Source organism: Oryctolagus cuniculus, chromosome 5 (assembly GCF_051225735.1).
Source record: "Oryctolagus cuniculus isolate XC-2025 breed Fujian yellow rabbit chromosome 5, ASM5122573v1, whole genome shotgun sequence".
Taxonomy (NCBI): Eukaryota; Metazoa; Chordata; class Mammalia; order Lagomorpha; family Leporidae; genus Oryctolagus; species Oryctolagus cuniculus.
Window position 1 is genome coordinate 160010505 of NC_142871.1, and position 21957 is coordinate 160032461.

Below are 21957 nucleotides of genomic sequence, written 5' to 3' on the forward strand. Positions count from 1 at the left end.
GTGGATCCCTGCTGCCCAAGTGGGAGACCTGGGTGGAGTTCCAGCTCCTGGCTATAGCAGGCATTTGGAGATAAACTGGTGGATGGAAGATCTCTCCCGTTCATTCACTGTGTCTCTGTTGCTCTGCCTTTCAAATAAATAAATATTTAAATTAAAATAAGTTTACTTTTTAAATAAAAGTAATGAAGATTAGGACTGGGTTAGAATACTGAAAAATCAAAACAATTTCTTAATCAAGTAGCAGGTTTATGGATAATCTTAAATTTTCAGCATCTAATAATTTTGCATGCTAAAATACATGAAATTGGGGCTGGTGCTGTGGCATAGTGGGTAAAGCTGCCGCCTGCAGTGTCGGCATCCCATGTGGGCATCCATTTTGAATCCCAGCTGCTCCACTTCCGATCCAGCTCTCTGCTGCGGCCTGGGAAAGCAGTGGAAGATGTCCCAAGTTCTTGGGCCCCTGCACCCACATGGGAGACCTGGAAAAAGCTCCTGGCTTCAGATCAGTGCAGCTCCAGCTGTTGCAGCCAACTGGGGAGTGAACCATGGGATGGAAGACCTCTCCCTCTCTCTATGCCTCTCTTCTCTCTGTGTAACTCTGACCCTCAAATAAATAAATAAACCTTTAAAAAATAAATAACAAATAAAATATATGAAATTATAAAATGTGTATGATATTGAGATATACTTGTTGAGATATTTATATACATGAACTATACTTTCATCTGATTTTAAATACATTTATAAGTCTGACATGGAACTAGTTAATGAAATAGATAAATGCTACAAAGAGCTGATTCTTTTTTATAAGATTCTTACTTAATTTTAATCATATTTGAAAGGCAGAGAGACAGAGGCAGAGCGAGCTCTCCCATCCACTGGTTCATTCTCCAGGTGTGCGTTACTGTAGGGGCTGGGCCGGCCTTACGTAGGACTTGGAGCTCAGTCCAGGTTTCCCAGTTGGGTGGCAGGGACCCAAGTCCTGAGCCATGACCACCACTCTGCAGGGCGTGCACCAGCAGGAAGTGGAAGTGGGGCCGGGGACTTGACGCAAGCCCTCTGTCCGGTAAGGGAGGCAGGCCTTCCACGCGGCTTGTTGATCATTGTGCCAAGCACCTACCCCAGAACCAAGTTTTGAATTGCATTATTCATTCCTGGATTTCTAAATTAAATGAAAATAAAAGTGATATTGCCTAGAATCTTACTTAATGTCAAAGACGTGAATTTGACCATGAACAGTTACACGCAATGCAGACAGCTTTAAGTTGGGCTATATTTGTACATTCTGAGCAATTTCTTAGAACATTGTTTTGAGGATAAAACTTAATCTGAAAGCCTTTTATTGAAGGCAGCTCCTTTTCCGTTTCAGTTGAAGATGAATGTGCACTCGCCTTTGCACTCACACTGTACTTGTACCTTCAGCACACAGCATTCTTACATAAACTGCTGGCAAGAATAAAAGTAGTTTGCTTAAAATGTGTAGTTTATGAGTGAGTTTTTGAAATGTGTCAATAAAAGATAATACTGTTTTCCAAGTTAATATAAGACAAGTGTTATCTTCATCTGTTGTGTGTTTCTAGCCCATCTGGTGGCCTAAGGATTTAAATGGTGGGACAATTTAGAACATGATTTAGACGTATAACACACTTAACACTGTAATGTGAAGTATCAGCCATCTTCCACATGGTGAAAGCATTTTTTAATTGCCCCTCTAAGTTAATCCAGTCAGTCAAGTTGGAATTAAAATGCTGGAAAATGTTTAAATTGTGATGAAGTTTAAAAGCTTTCAGTGATGATGTCTAAAACAATAACATAGCCTCAGGGTCAGGTACCTGGTGGCATGGGAGGGCTCAATGTGTCTTCAGCCTTAATCAGCCCTGACTGGGGTCTGACATAGGCTGAATACGAGCGCCCTATAAAGCCACACTGCCCAGCACATAGACACCAGGCATGTGTGGCTGTTGAGCCCTCGAAATGGCTGAACTGAGCTGCTGTATATGTAAAATAAATTACATGCCAGATTCTGAAAACTTGCTACCCCCCCAAAAAAAAGAAATTTATTGACAATTTTAAATTGATTGTATGCTTTAAATAATATTTGGTGTAATTAGGCTAAATAAAATAGATTGTTAAAAATTAATTTTCACCTGTTTCTTTTGCTTTCTAAATGTGGCTCCTAGACGGAGTTTAAGGAGGACAGTGGCTCTCATCTGTGGCTCTCCCACCTTTACTGGATAGCACCAATATGAGTACAACCGTGCAGTGTGCACACTCCAGAGACTCACAACACAGAGCTGCACCCTGGCTGCTCTGACCAAGATTCTTTCCAGTTTACTTTGCTCCTCACAGGGCAGCTTGGAACTTAGCTGTGGAATTTTTTGTGCAATGGTGTTGGATTTGAGTTTTTATCAACATAAAACAAAAAAGTCTAATTTTTTTCCTTTTAATTTATGGCTTTCAGCACTTTAAAGCATACCACTCTCCACCATCACCAGGCCCGCAGAGGCCCCCGGAGGCCCCCAGGCCGGAGGACTGTCTGCCTTCTTTGTGTTGGTTGCTTGGCTGGTTGGGTAACAGATCGAGGTGACTGTTTATTCATTCCTTTACAGAAACAAATTGTTCCCTGAGTCAGTCATCAGGAATATTATGTATCAGATATTGCAAGGGCTGGCATTTATCCATAAACATGGTAGGTTTCTTTTAAGTCTCGTTTCCCTGCCTCTCTTTAGAGTGTTGGCAACGTGTTGCACAGGAACTGTCCATCAGCTGTTAAATCATGCAGTACTGGGTGGCTACAAGTCTGGGCTGTGTGCCAACATGCATTCTCTTCTTATTTTAGAAATTTAGAATTTCTCTATTACTATAGGAAATAACATATTTGTGTTCCATAGCCATCTTCCTCTGTAGCAAGTTTTTTTTTTTTATTTTAACCATTTGATCATCAGTCTATAGCTCAGTTATCATAAACTCATCCTGTAATTTCATTCCCCCTGATTTTATCATGGAAATTTTTTTAAGGCTTTGTTTTGGGGGAGATCAGAATTCTTGGATCCTGCATGATCCAATACTAACATTTAAATGGTTGGAGATCCCTGTGGGTGGCATTTTATGGTTTTCCTTAGTATTTACATCAGTTGTTTCTGTTCCTTGAGTGAAGTTAAAGCAAGTGGCTGTTCTTATTTTCCATGAATTTCTTATCTGTGTCATTTTAATTTATATAGTTTTTACATATCTATCCAAGCAAAAATAATTATTCCAAAAAAGTTAATGTGATTATTTTTTAATGAACATGTGTTTGGTATCACTAAATGCTTAGGTGTCGTTAGGAAAGTCTGCCAGGGGACCCGTGTCACAGCACAGCAGATTAAGCTGCTGCGAGCATCCCATATGGGTGCTCCTTTGAGTCCCGGCTGCTCCACTTCTGATCCAGCTCCCTGCTAGTGGCCAGGGAAAGGCAGTGGATGATGGCCCAAGTGTTTGGGCCCCTGCACCCATGTGGGAGACCTGGATGAGGCTCCTGGCTCCTGGCTTTTGCTTGGCCCAGCACAGGCTACTGTGGCCATTTGGGGAGTGACCCAGTAGATGGAAGTTCTGTCTCTTCCTCTCTCTCTGTAACTCTTCCTTAAATAAATAAATCTTTAAAAAAATCTTTTTTTTAATTTATGTATTTATTCAAAAGGCAGAGTTACAGAGAGGCAGAGGCATAGGCAGAGAGATTTCATTCCCCAAGTGGCTGCAATGGCCAGAGCCGGGCCATTCCGAAGCCAGGAACCAGGAGCTTTTTACCTGTCTCCCACACGGGTGCAGGGGCTCAAGCACTTGGGCCATCTTCCACTGTTTCCCAGGCCATAGCAGAGAGCTGGATGGGAAGTGGAGCAGCCGGGACCTGAACTGGTGCCCATATGGGATACTGGCACTGCAGGCAGTGGCTTTACCTGCTATGCCACAGGGCCAGTCCCAGTAATAAAATCTTTTAACAAAAGAAAAGACAATAGAATTAAATATGTTTGTTGAAAAGTAAAAGAAAACTTTGTGCCATAACATTGCTTCACTGTGAAAATGAACAGGCAAACGTTGCCATCCTTTCTCCTTTAATGTCTCGTCCTATATTTTATATTTTATTTTCACCTTTCTCCTTTAACTGCTACAAAAAATAATCTATCTTCTGAAAATAGTAAGTGGAATTCCATATTTTAAAAACATTCCTGAATCCCCAATTTTTTGTCACATATAAACAATAATTGTTAAAAGTCTAAAACTGGGGGCGATGTAGCTGCTGCCTACAACACTGGATCCCATGGCACCAATTCTAGCCTTGGCTGCTCCACTTCCAGTTCTGCTCCCTGCTGATGGCCTCAGAGGGGCAGCGGAAGATGGCTAAAGTGTTTGGGCCCCTGCCACCCATGTGGGAGATCCAGGTGAGGTTCCTGGCTTCTGGCTTTAGGCCATTTGGGGAGTGAACCAGCAGATGGAAGTCCTCCCTGCCTCTCTCCCTCCCTCTCTCCTCCTCCTCCTCCTCCTCCTCTCTCCCCCTCCCTCCCCCTCCCTCCCTTCCCCACCTCGCTGTAACCCAGACTTTCAAATACATAAATCTTTTTTAAAAAATCTAAGTTCTATAATAATATACTATAATCCATTGATAAAGGTTAGTAAAGTGGAAGTACAGGGTTCTATACTGTTTGTCAGAATGGATTCCTGATCTCCAAGCCATTTTAAACTCCGCTCAGCATGGTAACTGTTTGGTACTTGCCTTGGTTGATTTATGTGATCAGCGACTTCTAAAACCTTAGGGCCTGAAGGGGAAAGTGAGTTTAGGATTTTAAAATTGTGTCTAAAAATCTATAATATGTGAACAATCTAGAGCTGACTACCTAGTGAATTGGTAAAACAGACTCTAAGGACAACGGACATTTTTACAAAAGCTAAGTTATTCTTGCTGTAGTGAAGCATCTAAGATAAAATATTTAGAGAAAATGAACATTTAAAAAAAATTAACTGTCAAAAATAAGACTTATATTTAGATTGTTCTTTTAAAATATATTTACTTATTTATTTTGAAATAAGTTACGGAGAGAGGAGAGAGACAGAGAGAAATCTTCCATCTGCTGGTTTACTCCCCAAATGCCACAGTGGCCAGTGCTGGGCTGGGCCAAAGGCAGGAACCAGGAGCTTCATCTGCATCTGACTCGGCCACATGGTGGCAGAGGCTCCAACACTGGGGCCATCTTTCATTGCCCCTCCCAGTCTGGATGGGAAGTGGAGCAGCAAGCACGCCAGCTGGGATGCTGGTGTCACAGGTGGTGACGTTTGCCTGCCACACCATACTGCTGGCCCCTTGATATTTAATTTTAAAAGGGCCAGATTACCATTATGTTTATATTAGTGAGGATGGGAAAAGCCTCAAGGGTACAAATATGTACTTGGTTTAGTCCTCGAAGCTTTCCTGGATTAATGTCACTTTGCTCATCATCACGTCCCCATTCTTTTTTTTTTTATTATTATTATTTTTTTTTTTTTTGACAGGCAGGGTGGACAGTGAGAGAGAGAGACAGAGAGAAAGGTCTTCCTTTGCCGTTGGTTCACCCTCCAATGGCCGCCACGGTCTGCATGCTGCGACCAGCGCACCGCGCTGATCCGAAGCCAGGAGGCAGGTGCTTCTCCTGGTCTCCCATGGGGTGCAGGGCTCAAGCACTTGGGCCATCCTCCACTGCACTCCAGGGCCACAGCAGAGAGCTGGCCTGGAAGAGGGGCAACCGGGACAGAATCCGGCGCCCCGACCGGGACTAGAACCCGGTGTGCCGGCGCCGCAAGGCGGAGGATTAGCCTAGTGAGCCACAGTGCCGGCTACGTCCCCATTCTTGTCTTTACAAGTGGGATGGATTTCTCCTGGACTGTAGCAAAATGAGTGTTAACAGCTACTTTGAGAAAGAAGTGCCAGTGCAACTCAGAGTACAGAATTGTTGCAGGTGTCACATTGCAGAGAGCCTGCTGGCTCTGAAGTGGTTAAAAGCATGCAGGCGTGGGAAGGCTTCCGGGCCCAATGCTAGGAAGCAGGAATCCATCATGTAAGCGTCACCCCAGTTCTCTCTCCTGGGAAAGCCATGAGGGTGCAGGTCAGCTGTGCACATCCAGTCATGTCAGATGGAAACAAACCTGCTTTATGAGAAGGCATTTAAGTGTTTCTTTTTCCTGAAAGAAAAGCTGCTTCATTTTCTTTGGGCTGTCCATTTGCTTCTGTAACTAACCATTTATTTTGTATACAAGGATACTTCAAAAATGTTCTTGGAAGATGGAATGAAAACATAAGTTTATTTTGGTGAGAAAAGTTTGAAATCCATGCATAGTTTTCCATAGTATGCATTTCCACAAACTCTTCGAAGACCCCTTGTATTGAGTTTCCAGTATAAGCATTAGAATTATTAGTTTTGTCGATGACATGGCTACCAGGGAGAACTGAACTGTTAAAATAATTTCAAATGAAAAAATGAGTTAACATGTGTGGAGCTCCACTTTAGATTAGTGGGCTTTTCAAACAAGTGATTATATTTAAGGAATCTTGGATTAAATTGCAATGTGATGGAGCAGTATAAGACCAACTGCACCGTGTAAGCCTAATTAGGAAGTGCTCCTTAGCTTTAGTCAGGCTGCTTCTGTTTGGCTCCCTCCTCTTCCATTACCCGAGAGTGATAACAATTCCTCCTGACAGTTGTTGTGGAAACTAATAATCAAAATGTGGCAATATCTAGCCCCGTGCCTGAAACTTCTGGAGTCACAAATAATAGTATGTGTTAAATGGGTGTTTATTTTTAATGATGGAGTATATTGTGTGGACTTTCTTACTAAATCATTTTAAAAACCAGCTCATCACTTCTTAGTCGATAGATGTTTTATTTTTTTCTAGGATCATGTTTCTAATTATAATAGAGAGCCTCAGTTATATTTTTGTTTGTAAATCAAATAAGCTAAGTGTCAACATGATGATTGATTGTATTTTCCCCCTCTATATTACAAAGGCTTTTTTCACAGAGACATGAAACCTGAAAACTTACTTTGTATGGGTCCAGAACTTGTGAAAATTGCTGATTTTGGACTTGCAAGAGAACTAAGGTCACAGCCACCATACACTGATTATGTATCCACCAGATGGTGAGTGATTGTATGCATCTCTCATGAGGCAAACGTCTGTGTTGAAATTCTCCTACAATGGATGGATATCTTTGTGTCTGGAAGGTCCATGTTTAATATGTAAAAACAAAATGCTGAATTTTGGATTCCTTAGAGAAGGGATTGGCTCATGACTATTTTGATCAATGACATGAGAGAAAGAAAAAGGATCATTCATTCACTGAAGACATTTTTTAATGGGGCTGGTGTTGTGCCTCAGTGGGTTGTCATCCCCTACTTTGCTGACATCCCATATCAGAATGCTGTTTTGAATTCCAGCTGCTCCAGTTCCAATCCAGCTTCCTGCTAATGCTCCTGGGAAAGCAGAAGATGGCCCAGGTGCTTGTGGGAAACCAGAGTGGAGTTCCAGACCCCTGCCTCAGCCTGGCCCAGTGCCAGGTGTTGCAGCCATTTGAGCAGTGAACCAGTAGATCTCTTTTGTTATCTGGCTCTCCCTTTCTTTGTGTCACTCTGCCTTTTAAATAAATAAATAAATATTTTAAAAATAATAAATAAAAGTACTTAGGGGCCTGCATTGTGGCATAGTGGGTAAAGCTGCTGCCTGCAGTGCCAGCATCCCATATGGGCATCAGTTTTAGTCCTGGCTGCTCCTCTTCCAATCCAGCTCTCTTCTATGGCCTGGGAAAGCAGTGGAGGATGGCCCAAGTCCTTGGGCCCTGCACCCATGTGGGAGACCCTGAAGAAGCTCCTGGCTTCAGATCAGCCCAGCTCCTGCCATTGCTGCCATTTGGGGAGTGAACCAGCGGATGGAAGACCTCTCTCTCTCTCTCTCTCTCTCTCTCTGCGCCTCTCCTTCTCTCTCTGTCTAACTCTGACTTTCAAATAAATGAATTAATCTTTTTTTTTAAAAAAAAAGTATTTATTTATTTGAAAATCAGTACACACACAGGAGAGAGATTTTTCATTTGCTGGTTCACTCCCCAAATGGCCACAACAGTCAGATGTGGGCTAGGCCAAAGTCAGGAGCTAGGAACTCCATCCTGGTCTCTCACATGGGTGGCAAGGGCCCAAGCACTGGGCCATCCTCTGCAGCTTCCCCAGGTGCGTTAACAGGAAGCTGGATCTGAAGCAGAACTGCCAAGACTCACACTGACACTCTAATATGGGATACTAGCAGCGCAAGCAGTGGCTTAACCCACTGCACCACAATGATGGCTCCTCAATAAACATTTATTGAACATGTACTATGTGCTAATAAATACTATTTTAGGCACTGGGAACACAGCAGTAAAACAGGAACGAAAAATCTGCCTTATGCTGCTTACCTGACAGCCAATTCACAAACAGGTTAAAAATCCAAGTCACCTACAGGAAGACACACACATGTTGACCACAAGACAGCTAATAGTCCCACAGCAGACCACCCAGCTGTCCCCCAGGGAGCACAGTGTATTCTCCCAGTGGATTGCTTTGCAGCAGTGAGAATGGACAGTCCACAGTGATGTACAGCGCTGTGGAATGATCTCACAGACAATGCCGAGAGCAAGAGGCCAAGCAGAGAAAGAGGAGAGAGGAGCTCTGAGCACTGAGCCTGGATGGAGTGGCCATGTGTCCCAGTGAGCCCAGTCTCAGCTCATCCTGGCCACGTGTCCTAGTGTGCCCAGTCTCAGTGGATGCCTGTTATTAGTTTCACTGAAATGGCCCAAGAAGAGTCTGATAGAACTCCACTGTATGCATCTGGCTTTTTCCGTGGTCTTATCTGGTAATGTTAGAGACACGTGAACAGCAAAACACAAGGCTGAAATGAAGGATGGCCGGCCACTTCCCACTGCCCTTTAGCTAACCCTTTCCTGAGACAGTGTGACCAGATGGTGTAGGCAGGAGTGGCCCTCTGCTAACTCTTCCAGTCTGCATGTTGGCAGAACTATTTGCTCCTGCTTCCTCTGCCAGCCACGTGACACACCAGCCACTGGTGGCAGGGCCTTTGCCGTAGCCAAGTGGTAGGTTCACAGGAAATGTAGGCAGTTGTAGGTTAGGTGCACGGGAAATGTGGGGAAGTAAGCACTCAGCAGCATGCCTGTAGGGCACAGAGAGTACTCTGAATATTCTTTCACAGTGGTGATTATTACATTGTAGGTCTACAGCTATTTTATTCTTGGGTGTTTTAGGTTGAATTGTGTTCCCCAAAAAGTTACGTTGAAGGCTTAACCTTGGTACCCGTGAATGTGACCTTATATGGCAATCAGGTTTTTGCAGGTGCAGTCAAGTTAAGCTGAGGTCAGACTGGGGTACGATGGGCCCTAACACAGTAAGACTGGTGTCCTCCCAGGGAGAAAGCAGTGTGAAGGCAGAGGCAGAGAGCAGGGTGATGCACCTACAGGGCAAGGAACACTGAAGATTGCACCAACACCGGAAGCTAAGAGAAAGGCCCGGTGCTGATTCTCACCAGACCTTCAGACATCATAGCCATGCCTACAGCCTGGTTTCAGACTTCCAGTCTCAGGAACCGGTTTTAACTGTCCTGGTTGCGGTAATTGTTACAGCAGCCGTGGGAAACACATAAATTTAATAGTGCATCCTTAAAAAATGACACCCAACGAACTCTTTGTAGACAATGAATGACCTCCAAAAAAAAGTACATATCCACCAAAATAGTGTACGTATTTAGTAGAGAAAAGTGTTTTTCTTTATCTAGAGAGGAGCTGCTGATGAACTTGCACAACATGTTCACTGGCATTTGACATTCCCTACAAGGACCAGCTATGAACCTGGTAAACCCAGAATGCACACATCTCCCCGGACAGCAGCATCTGTCTCCAAAGTCAGAAGCCTTTTTAAAGACTGTGGGAAGACAGCCCCTCAGAAGGTGAACTCAGGGGCCGGTGTTGTGGCATAGCAGGTAAAGCCAGTGCTGTGTCACTGGCATCCCATATGGGCGCCAGTTGGTATCCTCGTGGCTCCCCATCCAATCCAGCTCCCTGCTAATGGCCTGGGAAAAGCAGTGGAAGATGACCCAAGTGCTTGGGACCCTGCCACCACGTGGGAGACCAGATGAAGCTTCTGGCTCCTGACTTCACCCAGCCATTGTGGCCATTTGGGGAGTGAACCAATGGATGGAGGATCTCTTGTCTTTCTCTCTCTCTCAGGCTCTCTTTGTAACTCTTTCAAAAAATAATAATAAATCTTTAAACAATAAATAAAATTTTAAAATAAAGAAGATGAGGTGCACACCACTCTAGGAGGCACTGCTTATCATTTCAATCAAAGGGCTTTTCTAAAAGAATTGTGCAGGTAGGCAAAGTGAAGTGATTGGCTGGCTGGGAATATATAGGCTGTTTTAGTGAGGTTTTAGAACTTCACAATAAGTGATGCCAGTTTTAAATGTGTGTCTTCAAACACTTAAAAGGAAAAGCCAGCTACCTTACTTCTCATCGCAGTGTAATGTTTTCATTGCAATTCACAGCATCAAAGCTTTTGGACTTTTTGTGTGAAGGGTGAAGTATCTGACACTACTGCGAATGCTATCATAATTTCCATTGAAAAGCATAACGTTGAGGATAAAAGTCATGTTTGTGTAGTGGTCATACAGACACAGATGTTAGGGAGCACACCATTATGAAAACAAGGTTTCTACTTCCTTAGGAAGAAACTAAGAGAGCAGAAATGTACTTGGATTGGCTGCGATGCACGTCTGTTTTGCAACAGCACCCACACAAGCTGCTCTACCAATCAAGTACACATCAGGGCTGTCAGGCCTCAGTAGCTGAAGTACAGATTTTTATAACACTGATGTGACTACAAAACGCGCCAGCAGGGACCGTGTGCTTTCCACCATTGCTGTCAGCCACTGCCTTTGAAGAACAACTCTGTGGCCGGCGCCGCGGCTCACTTGGCTAATCCTCTGCCTGCGGCACCGGCACCCCGGGTTCTAGTCCCAGTTGGGGCGCCGGATTCTGTCCCGGTTGCCCCTCTTCCAGGCCAGCCCTCTGCTGTGGCCCGGGAGAGCAGTGGAGGATGGCCCAAGTGCTTGGGCCCTGCACCCCATGGGAGACCAGGAGGAAGTACCTGGCTCCTGGCTTCAGATCGGCCTAGCACCGGCTGTAGCAGCCATTAGGGGAGTGAACCAATGGATGGAAGACCTTTCTCTCTGTCTCTCTCTCTCACTGTCTAACTCTGCCTTGTGGGGAAAAAAAAAAAAAAAAAAAAAAAAAAAAAAAAAAAAAAAAAAAAAAGAACAACTTTGTAAGGCACTTAAGTGATTTCCAACACATCTACTTCTTTGCAAACAATTTTTCAAATTTGTTAGAAATAACATGGATATCTTCAGTCAGAATTTTTGATAAATTCTGAGTACCAAAAACATGAAGCCTTTGAAACTTAGAGCAAATTGCAGTTATTGAAAACAGGAAGATAATGATAACTTGTCACTACAAACGTAAAGGAAGAATTGAACAAATTAAGAAAGTGCTCCAACAGCATGCTTACTCCTCTCGGAGAATGAGGCATTCCAGTGGGGCTGGGTGCGGGGTCTGTGGGCCCTTCAGACATAGGTAGAGTGTCCTTCACAAATAGGCTGCCGTCTGGGGCTGGAAAGTTTGTCCCAGACCGACCGGCATCTCCCCTGGTAATACTTGTGCTGCATGTGTGACCTTGCCGTTCAAATCACACCTTCAAGTTAGTTGCAATCTTCTGCCCAGAGCTGCAGAGGAGGGGCTAAGTCCTGGGGAGAGTTGGGCTGTCTCCAGAAGCCCCCCCCCCCCGCTATCTCCAGGAGCCCCAAGCCAATCAACATCAGTAAGTGAAACCCCATCCAATGGGCACCCCAACAAAATGACCCAATGAACGATAGTAATGCCTTAAAATCCCTGGACACTTCTTGAAAGCAGTGCCCTGTTCGGGTACAACACCTGGTGCTCTCTCAGACCAGACACTCTTTCTATCACTTGCCAATCAAATAAAAGTGTCTGCTTCTTTCTAAATTGTTTCCCAGCTTTTTTTTTTTCCATACTGAGCTGAGGAAAAGAACCCGGGAAACGCGCTCCTGCAATCGTAGTCCCCTCTGCCCACCGGTCACAGAAGATCCTGTTTTTTGATTGAGTAGATTAATTTGGGTAAAGATTTATTTATCTGAAAGGCAGAATTACAGAGTGAAAGGGAGAGAGAGGGAGATCTTCCATCTACTGGTTCACTCCCCAAATGGCTACAATGACTGGGGCTGGGTAGGGCTGCAGCCAGGAGCCCAGAACTCCATCCCAGTCTCTCACATTGAGTGGCAGGGACCCAAGGACTTGGTCCATCTTTTGCTGCTTTCCCGGGCGCATTAGCAGGAAGCTGCATCAGAAGCAGAGCAGCTGGGAAGTGAAGTGGCGCTGATGTTGGTGCCAGTGTTGCAAGCTGTGTCTTAACCTGTTGTGCCACTCCAGTGGCCCTAATTGAGTACATTTAGATCCCATCATGACAAGAAATAATGAAATGAAATGGAGACAGCATTTCAGTGGCTAAGTTTGACAGAACATTCCCAGAAGGCTTGTTTCCTCAAAGTATTTGTCCAGACAGGACCAGGAGAACGTGGAGACCTCAGAACGCGAAGGCAGTGCTGGTGGGATTGCCAAGGGGCGAAGGGGCGGCCGCTTTGGCTGCCGTTCCTCAGGCTCAGCACGGGGCTCCCTTGTGGTCCAGCAGCTGCACACGTAGGGCGTGAAAGCGCGCTCCACAAAGCTCTGCAAGAACGTTCCCAGGAGTAGCCGCAGTCAACTGCTGCATGGACAGGGGTGCTCTAGCAATATAATGACTGCTAGCTGGCCACAAGAAGCTGAAGTACCAACTCATGCTGCACAGGGCCGAACGTTGAAAACAGTGCTCAGTGAAAGATAGACACGTAGGACCGGACGGTGTGGACTCCACGGATAAGACGTCCACGATAGGCGGACCTCTGACACAGAAAGTAGATTCCAGGGGAACAGATGGGTAAGAGATGTGGGAGAGAATTTGGGGGCTGTGAAAATGCTCTGACGTTGACTGTGGGGGTGGGCATTTAGGCTGATGTTGAAGACTCAGAGTAGGTCCCCCTGACCCGTGTCAGAGCACCTGGGTTCTACTCCTGCCTCTGGCTCCAGCTTCCTTGCTAATAAAGGCCCTGGGAGGCAGCCACGTCAGCTCAGATTGAGTTCCTGCCACCCACGTGGGAGATCTAGATTGAGTTCCTGGCTGCTTCTGCCTTCAGCCCAGCTTAGTCTCAGCAATTGGGCATTTGAGGAGTGAACCAGTAGATAGGAGCTCTCTCTCTCTCTCTCACTCCCCGTGTCTCTTCCTCTCAAAATAATAATAATAATAAATAGGTGAATTGTATATCATTGAATTATATCTAAATATTAAGTAAAAAAAAAAAAAAACTTGTCGAAGAACCTTAACTGAAAAGGCGTTACAGAGCATTCGGACTGAAACATTGATGTATTTCAAAATGAAAAAAGAATTCAAGGTGTCTTCAATTTAACCAAATTTGTTGGCCTTCCCAGGGAACTTTGCCCCTCTGAAGAGGATATTTTTCCTAATCAAAAATATTGTTCTCGGGGCCAGCACTGCGGTGTCATAGGTTAAGTCTCCGCCTGTGGCGCTGGCATCCCATGTGGGTGCCAGTTTGTGTCCCAGCTGCTCCTCTTCCGATTCAGCTCTCTGCTGGTGGCCTTGGAAAGCAGAAGAGGACGTCTCAAGGGCTTGGGTCCCTGCAGCCGTGTGGGGAGACCTGGAGGAGGCTCTTGTCTCCTGGCTTAGGATTGGCGCAGCTCCAACCGTTGCGAACATCTGGGGAGGGAACCAGCAGATGGAAGACCTTTCTGACTCCCTCTGTCTGTAACTCTACCTCTCAATTAAAATAAGTAAAATCTTTAAAAAAAAAAATGCACAACCAAAATGAGAGTCCTGCTGCCCATCCACCTTTGAAATTGCAGTCAAAAGAGACTTCTTTGTTTTGTTTCCTACCGTTAGGTACCGAGCTCCCGAAGTTTTATTAAGGTCTTCAGTGTACAGCTCTCCCATTGACGTGTGGGCTGTTGGGAGTATAATGGCTGAACTCTACACATTGAGACCACTTTTCCCAGGGACAAGCGAGGTTGATGAAATCTTTAAAATTTGCCAAGTTTTAGGGACTCCCAAAAAAGTAAGTAGTCTTGCACTTAAGTTGTCACAACTTTTGATGATTTCTAACTTGCCACTTTGTGTGGGGAGCAATCCGGACTGGACTAAGTTACTTGAATTAGGACTTATTCTATGCATCTGCTCTCCCACAATATGGCGCTGGGAGAGAAGTAAACAGCTTCCGCACAGCTGCCTCCAGTTCAACCAATTAACTGTAGGACTTGCTCCTGATTGGAGAGCAGCGTACTCAGCCGAGTTGGGATTGGCGGAGGAGGACTATAAAGGAGGAGAGAGACGGCATGCACCGGGAACATCTATGGGGAACATCTGAGGGAACCCGTGCAGCCCCCGAGAAAGCCGGCCGGCGGTGTGCCGCTCCCCTGCGGAAGTGGGGAATGCGGCCAGGGGGAACTGCCCTTCCACGGAGGTGGAAGGGATAGTAGCCAACCCGGGAAGAACCAGCAGCAAACCCGGGGAGGGCCGAGCAGACTGAAAGAACAGCGCAGGGTCCTGTGTTGCTCCTCCACGAAGAGGGGGAGCGACATAATGGTGCCGTGACTCGGATAGGAAACTTAGGACGGATATGAAACTTAGGAGGGAAGAAACGGGAAGAACTAGGGAAAATATCGGAGAGAGAAACTAGCAAACAGCCTAGGGAAAAGCCGGACGAAAAAGGAGCCGGAAGAAGCTATTGAAAGCCTAGGCATAGACTCGGATACGGACTACGGGGGGAAGCTGGGAGAAATCTCTAAGGTCGAAAGCGAAAGTGAAAGCTAGAACAAACAGACTCGGATGCAGACTGTGGGGAGAGGCCAGGAGAAATGAGGGAGGAGTATTGTTGGAAGAAAGCTTGGGGAAACATACCGGGTAGAGAAAAATGTTAGGGAAATTGAAGCCGCGGGGGGCAGGCCGAGGCGGAAACGAAAGCCACTTTGGGGTTCTCAAGTTAGCCCGGGAATAGGGGGCGAAAAGTTGAAGCCAGAAGCTGAGACGTAAGCCAGATTGGGATCCGTCTGATTAGCCCGGGGAGCAAAGGACGGGAAGCCAAACCGTGGGGCGGAGACGTACGCTGGGTTGAATTCGCCAGGCTAGCCCGGGGAACTTAGATTGAATCCTAGTGGCGGAGACGCAAGCTACGCTGTGTTACTCGCGGAAGCCGCCGCGTGCAGAGAGAGCACGGGGCGTGAGTAGATAGGGAACGGGGCTGGCGTAGGCCGTGGTTCAGACGCGAAAGGGTTAAGCGTGGAGACCGCGGACCGCGCAAAGCCGGGAAGCCGCGCAGATGAGGCGCGGGCTGAAGCGGCTCAGAGCCGGCGAGGCGCGGAGAAGCAGCCTCGGGGCGGAGCCCGCTGGCGGGGCGAGGCGCCGGGAAGCTGCGCGGAGCCGTGAAGCTGCCGGCAGGGCGAGGTGCCGGGAAGCTGCGGGGATAAGAGAAACAGAAGTTTTAGAAGTAAAGTGAGAGAAATAGGAATGCTGGAAGATAGAAGTAAAATGGGAGAAATAGAAATGCCCGGAGATAGAGAAATAGAGAAATAAAAAGGCCTCCCTACAACACTGCAATGTGAGAGCTTGGATTCGGTCTGCCCGATTAGTGAGGCGATGAGTACCTGGGTGGCTAGCCGCAGGTCACCGAAGACAGGCACGAATTAACATCAGTAAAGCTTCCCCACAATGCAACAATATTAAGCTTGGATTCGGTCTGCCTGAATTAAGGCGGTAAGCGCCAGCAAAGCTCGACCAGAGTATGAGCTGCAGGTCACCGAAGATAGGCACGAACCAACACTAATAAGTCTCCCCCACAATACGGCAATGAGAAGGCTTGGATTCGGTTTGCCTGATAGGTTTTGTAAACACCTGCAGGCAGTTCTAGCAGAGCAGAGCATGCGCTGCAGGGCACCGAACACAGGCATGCATCAGCGCCTAAAAACCTCCTCACAATGGCGAAGAGAGGACCCGGATTCGGTTTTCCTGATTGATAGGACTTGTAAGAGCCTGTGGCAACTCTAGCAAGTAGAGCAGAGTGTGTTCCGCGGGACACCGAAGACAGGCGCGTATCAACGCTAAAAAATAAAAAGAAAGGGGGATCTGTGGGGAGCAATCCGGACTGGACTAAGTTACTTGAATTAGGACTTATTCTATGCATCTGCTCTCCCACAATATGGCGCTGGGAGAGAAGTAAACAGCTTCCGCACAGCTGCCTCCAGTTCAACCAATTAACTGTAGGACTTGCTCCTGATTGGAGAGCAGCGTACTCAGCCGAGTTGGGATTGGCGGAGGAGGACTATAAAGGAGGAGAGAGACGGCATGCACCGGGAACATCTATGGGGAACATCTGAGGGAACCCGTGCAGCCCCCGAGAAAGCCGGCCGGCGGTGTGCCGCTCCCCTGCGGAAGTGGGGAATGCGGCCAGGGGGAACTGCCCTTCCACGGAGGTGGAAGGGATAGTAGCCAACCCGGGAAGAACCAGCAGCAAACCCGGGGAGGGCCGAGCAGACTGAAAGAACAGCGCAGGGTCCTGTGTTGCTCCTCCACGAAGAGGGGGAGCGACAACTTTGCTTTAAATTTTATAACTTTTGATTATCTGTAACTTTTGCATGGGTATATAATATTTTTATTTTTAAATAAGCTACATTGTAATATTTTTCTTACAATTCATATTTTAAAAGTCAGGGTGGGATAAGGATGGCAAGAAGACAGAATCCCACCACACTGAAGGAAAATGGTGCTTGCCTTTCTTTAAGAACTTAGGTAAAATGTTTATCTACTTAGAGTGTAACTTTGGATTGATGACTAAGTAACCACGTAGACATCTTCACCCTACTCATTCCTGTCTGCTTCTGTTGGCATCAGTTTGTTAACCTCTAGTTTGCTGAACATTATTTTCATTATTTTCTTTTAACCATTGCTAGTTTCCTTTTATACATTCTCCCACAAATATTTGATTTCTTGGACTGAGTGCTTTTTAATTAGCTATTACACTTCAGTTAGACCTTATTTTCTTTTTTTTAACTTTTATTTAATGAATATAAATTTCCAAAGTACAGCTTATGGATTACAATGGCTCCCCCCCTCCCATAACTTCCCTCCCACCTGCAACCCTCCCCTCTCCCGCTCCCTCTCCCATTCCATTCACATCAAGATTCATTTTCAATTATCTTTATATACAGAAGATCAGTTTAGCATACATTAAGTAAAGATTTCAACAGTTTGCTCCCACACAGAAACACAAAGTGAAAAATACTGTTTGAGTACTAGTTATAGCATTAAATCACAATGTACAGCACATTAAGGACAGAGATCCTACATGAGGAGTAAGTGCACAGTGACTCCTGTTGTTGACTTAACAAATTGACGCTCTTGTTTATGGCGTCGGTAATCTTCCTAGGCTCTTGTCATGAGTTGCCAAGGCTGTGGAAGCCTTTTGAATTCGCCGACTCTAATCATATTTAGACAAGGTCATAGTCAAAGTGGAAGTTCTTTCCTCCCTTCAGAGAAAGTAGACCTTATTTTCGGAGACGTACTTACTTATTATGTGTAAGTCTGTCTTAATTACATCATGATTAAATCCTTATGTGCCTTGTAGTGACATTAGACAAGTAGATGTAGATACTGAAGCTTGATAATTGTCAGCTCCCAGCTATGAGCAGTTTGTAACACTAGATGCCACAGATAACATTCAGTAAGGGTCTTGTGGTAGTCAGCTTCTTTGTAAAGCACTGGTTCTCGTTTGTTTGAAGTCAGCCAGGCGCATCATCATCACCGAGATTTAAATCCAGAGAAGATCGAATGTTTTGAACTTCACGAAAGTGCCTTCTCATTTCCTCCTAACTCAGAGTGGTTCACTGCTCCTTCTCACTGTTGTAGCACCGACTCATACATGTGGCCCGATATTGTTATTTTCACATTTATTTATGTGAATCCACATTGCATTGCTCACCCGGGAGAGATTTTTTATTTTATTAAAGTGGATTACTAAAACCAGTTTTCTTTTCATTCTTCCCTACCCATGCTGGCGTTTCCCTAAAGAGTGACTGGCCAGAAGGATACCAGCTCGCGTCCTCTATGAATTTCCGCTTCCCCCAGTGTGTTCCTATAAACTTGAAGACACTTATTCCCAACGCCAGCAATGAAGCTATTCAGCTCATGACCGAAATGTTGAATTGGGATCCAAAGAAGCGACCGACAGCAGGCCAGGTAAGACAGATTCCATCACACCTTTTTTAAGTTTGAAGTTCACAATATGAATAATGTTCTTATTTTTAAAAGCCAATGTCTTCTCAACTATGGGTTTACCAAGAGAATCAAACCCTAAGGCATCCGGCATATGTGGATGTGGTAAATTAATTTCTAGGCATGCAATATCTTTGAGAGAATTGCAGACATGGCCCCTGCACTGATTTTCTGGGCTTTGTTGAGGAATCCTATGAAGTTAAGGCTGAAAAAAGAATCAGTCTCTAATGATTGAGAAATGGCATAAGAAAGACTTGTTAGGAAGAAACTTACAGGCAGGCACCGGGGCTCACTAGGCTAATCCTCCGCCTTGCGGCACCGGCACACCGGGTTCTAGTCCCGGTCGGGGCGCCGGATTCTGTCCTGGTTGCCCCTCTTCCAGGCCAGCTCTCTGCTGTGGCCAGGGAGTGCAGTGGAAGATGGCCCAAGTGCTTGGGCCCTGCACCCCATGGGAGAACAGAAGAAGTACCTGGCTCCTGCCATCGGATCAGCGTGGTGCACCGGCCGCGGCGGCCATTGGAGGGTGAACCAACGGCAAAGGAAGACCTTTCTCTCTGTCTCTCTCTCACTGTCCACTCTGCCTGTCAAAAAATAAAAAAAAAAAAAAAAGGAAGAAACTTAGAGCAAGAAGGCATCTCTTCAGCCATTCTGCACGTAGGCTTCTCTGCTCTTCTGTGGCCTGGGGATAGGCGTCTGGTACACTCTCCCCAAGTGTCCTCCCTCCACGGGGCTGCAGTCACGGGTTCGGCCCTGGCTCCCACAAGGGGGCAGCATTGTGGCACCCACAGTGGTGTGGCGGCTACCACATCTGCCTGATGCAGCTACAGAGATGGACGGCAAGTCTCACGGTCTGTAAAATGCCACATTTTTAAATAAAGAAGTGATAACAGTCTATTAAATTCTGTGTGAAAATAACCAGAGAGCTGTTTTGGTTTTCTTTAATTTGAGGAAATGTTAAATGCAATCTAGAAGAACAAATGGGAAAGAGTAGTCAAGACACGTTTGAGCAAGAGAGTAACCAGAGAACGCTGGTGGAGGCAGACGGCTGTTCTTGTCAGACAGCAGGGACAGAAGAGCTGACACAGAGCTCAGTGTCGCAGCACGTGGACCTCGGCACTAGATAAACGTCACAGCACACGTGGGGCTTGGGGACAGTGCTAGGCAGGGTCCTAATGCTTAGGGAAGAAGGAGGCTAGGTCCTTGCCATCCACCACACTTTACAAATAAGTCACAGAAGGATCAAATAAAGTCCTCAAAAAACTAAACCGTTTAAAAAACAAAAGCATAGGTACAAGTTTGATCCCCAGGAAATGATTATAAAAGTAATAGAAGAAATCATAAAGGAGAAACTCAGAAGACTTGATCACTTAAGAATTAAGTTTTTTTTATCTAAAACTCTTAACACAAGACAGTGAAAATTATTTCTAGCATATATGACAGTGTTAATATAAGGCTCCTCCTACAAAAATTTAAAATACTGAAATGTGTATTTGCATTTTCTATTTTTTCTAAACATGCATTACTTTTCTAATAAAGATATGCCTTTGAAATGTATTTTTTAAAAGTGGCATGAAATATAGACACAAACCATAGAAAAAATTAGAGATTACCAAAAATACTTTTTAACATTCATTACTTGTTTGCTCTCATAAAATGCAAATTAAAATGAGATAATTTTTTCATCTTTCTGAGTAAAGCAATTTTACTATATGTGTGTATATATAATCTTATATATAATAACACACATATATAACCTTAAAAATAATCAGAAAGTTGGATAAAGATTTATGTTCAAAGATGTTCAGATAATCAGTCCCAATCAAAATCTACCCATTGAGCCGGCGCCGCGGCTCACTAGGCTAATCCTCCGCCTTGCGGCACCGGCACACCGGGTTCTAGTCCCGGTCGGGGCGCCGGATTCTGTCCCGGTTGCCCCTCTTCCAGGCCAGCTCTCTGCTGTGGCCAGGGAGTGCAGTGGAGGATGGCCCGAGTGCTTGGGCCCTGCACCCCATGGGAGACCAGGAGAAGCACCTGGCTCCTGGCTTCGGATCAGCGCGGTGCGCCGGCCACAGCGCACCGGCCGCGCCAGCCATTGGAGGGTGAACCAACAGCAAAGGAAGACCTTTCTCTCTGATTCTCTCACTGTCCACTCTGCCTGTCAAAAAAAAAAAAAAAAGAAAAAGAAACACCTCTTGAAAAGTTCATCCAGATGTTTTCAGATTTATAATATGTGCATCATTAATTTGTAATATCTTGCCATCATTCACAATACTTTTTAAATGAAAAACTTTTAAAACAATTTGGGAAAATCTTATATTCAAATGCTATTATAAATATAATATAATTTTTAAAAATAAACATGCTATATGATAAAAATACTGAAAAGAAGAATATCAGAAATGTTGGCAGTGGTTATCTGTGGCTTATAGATGATCTTCATTTTCGTCTTGAGAACTTTCTATAAATTTCTAACCCTCTATAACGATCCTATATTCCCTCAATGGACTGGAAAATGTAACTTTTACTGTTGTTTAAGGTTTCCTGGCATAGGCAGCATCTTAAATTCTCACAGGGGCCGCCTGTCTTAGGAGCCCAGCCTCACCTCTTCCTGAAAAACAGCCGACAGCCGAGAGGCGGCAGGGCCGAGGCCTCCGCTCGTCTGCCCGGGGACACGAGGCTGAGAAGGGGGATTTTTCTGCAGCTGAGCTGCCCAGAGGCTTCAGATATTTTCTAGAATGTTCTCTCTCCCTTGCATCCCTACCGACACTTGGGAGCAGACAGCTCCTTGTTGTGCAGGGCTGTCCTGTGCATTATAGGGGATTCAGCCGCATTCCTGGCCTGCACCCAGCAGACACCAGTAGCAGTCCCCACCCCCTGACGTTACAGTGTCTCCCAAGGAGCTGTCTCAGCCCCAGTTGAGAACCCTGCTCTAGACTGTGCCACCCAAACATTAGGGACGCCCCTCCCCGGACACATGCAATGCAATTGGATGACTGATCCTGATTCCAACAATGATCATCCTTATTAATGTTTATATTTTCTTCCCATAAATGTCTCGTCTTTGCTGGTGTGTGGTATAATAAGCTTTAACACAAGTGTGTTTGCAGTCTCCTTTCTTAGACTGTTTTTATTGCTGGTAAGTATATTATTATACTTGGGTGGAGAGTAACTGAATTTCATATACAGCTGTAGTTAATCATTTAAAAAAAAACTGTATGTGGAAGATTTTCTTGACTACTTGATGCCTTTGAATGGACTTGAAGCCATTATCAACATCTAGTATTGTATTTGGATCAATAACATCAAATTTAGCTAATGTTTATAAGCTAGGTTTTGTTTTTATATGGAATTTTTAAGTAAATAGAATGGTTGCTTTGCCTGGATGTTAAAATAACAAGTGAGTTTTTTTATTTCCTACTTATACTTTTAAATTTTTTAACTGGAATTTCCTTCTCAAATCGTTTTTTT

At 45.2% G+C, this 21957-nt stretch overlaps 1 protein-coding gene across 8 annotated transcripts in view; it reads left to right on the forward strand.

Moving 5' to 3' along the window:
* Positions 1–21957, forward strand: part of MAK (male germ cell associated kinase) — a 53941-nt gene that overhangs the window by 11714 nt on the left and 20270 nt on the right. For 5 of the 8 annotated variants that reach the window (XM_089333410.1, XM_089333411.1, XM_089333414.1 and 2 more), the window contains exons 5-8: positions 2462–2583; positions 7014–7146; positions 14110–14281; positions 18286–18453. In XM_089333410.1, the coding sequence (XP_089189536.1) occupies positions 2462–2583; positions 7014–7146; positions 14110–14281; positions 18286–18453 (595 nt within the window). Of the gene's footprint in view, positions 1–2461; positions 2584–2609; positions 2690–6282; positions 6782–7013; positions 7147–14109; positions 14282–18285; positions 18454–21957 lie in introns of those variants that run through there. The other 3 variants (XM_051855120.3, XM_051855119.3, XM_089333415.1) reach the window with 2 other exon arrangements.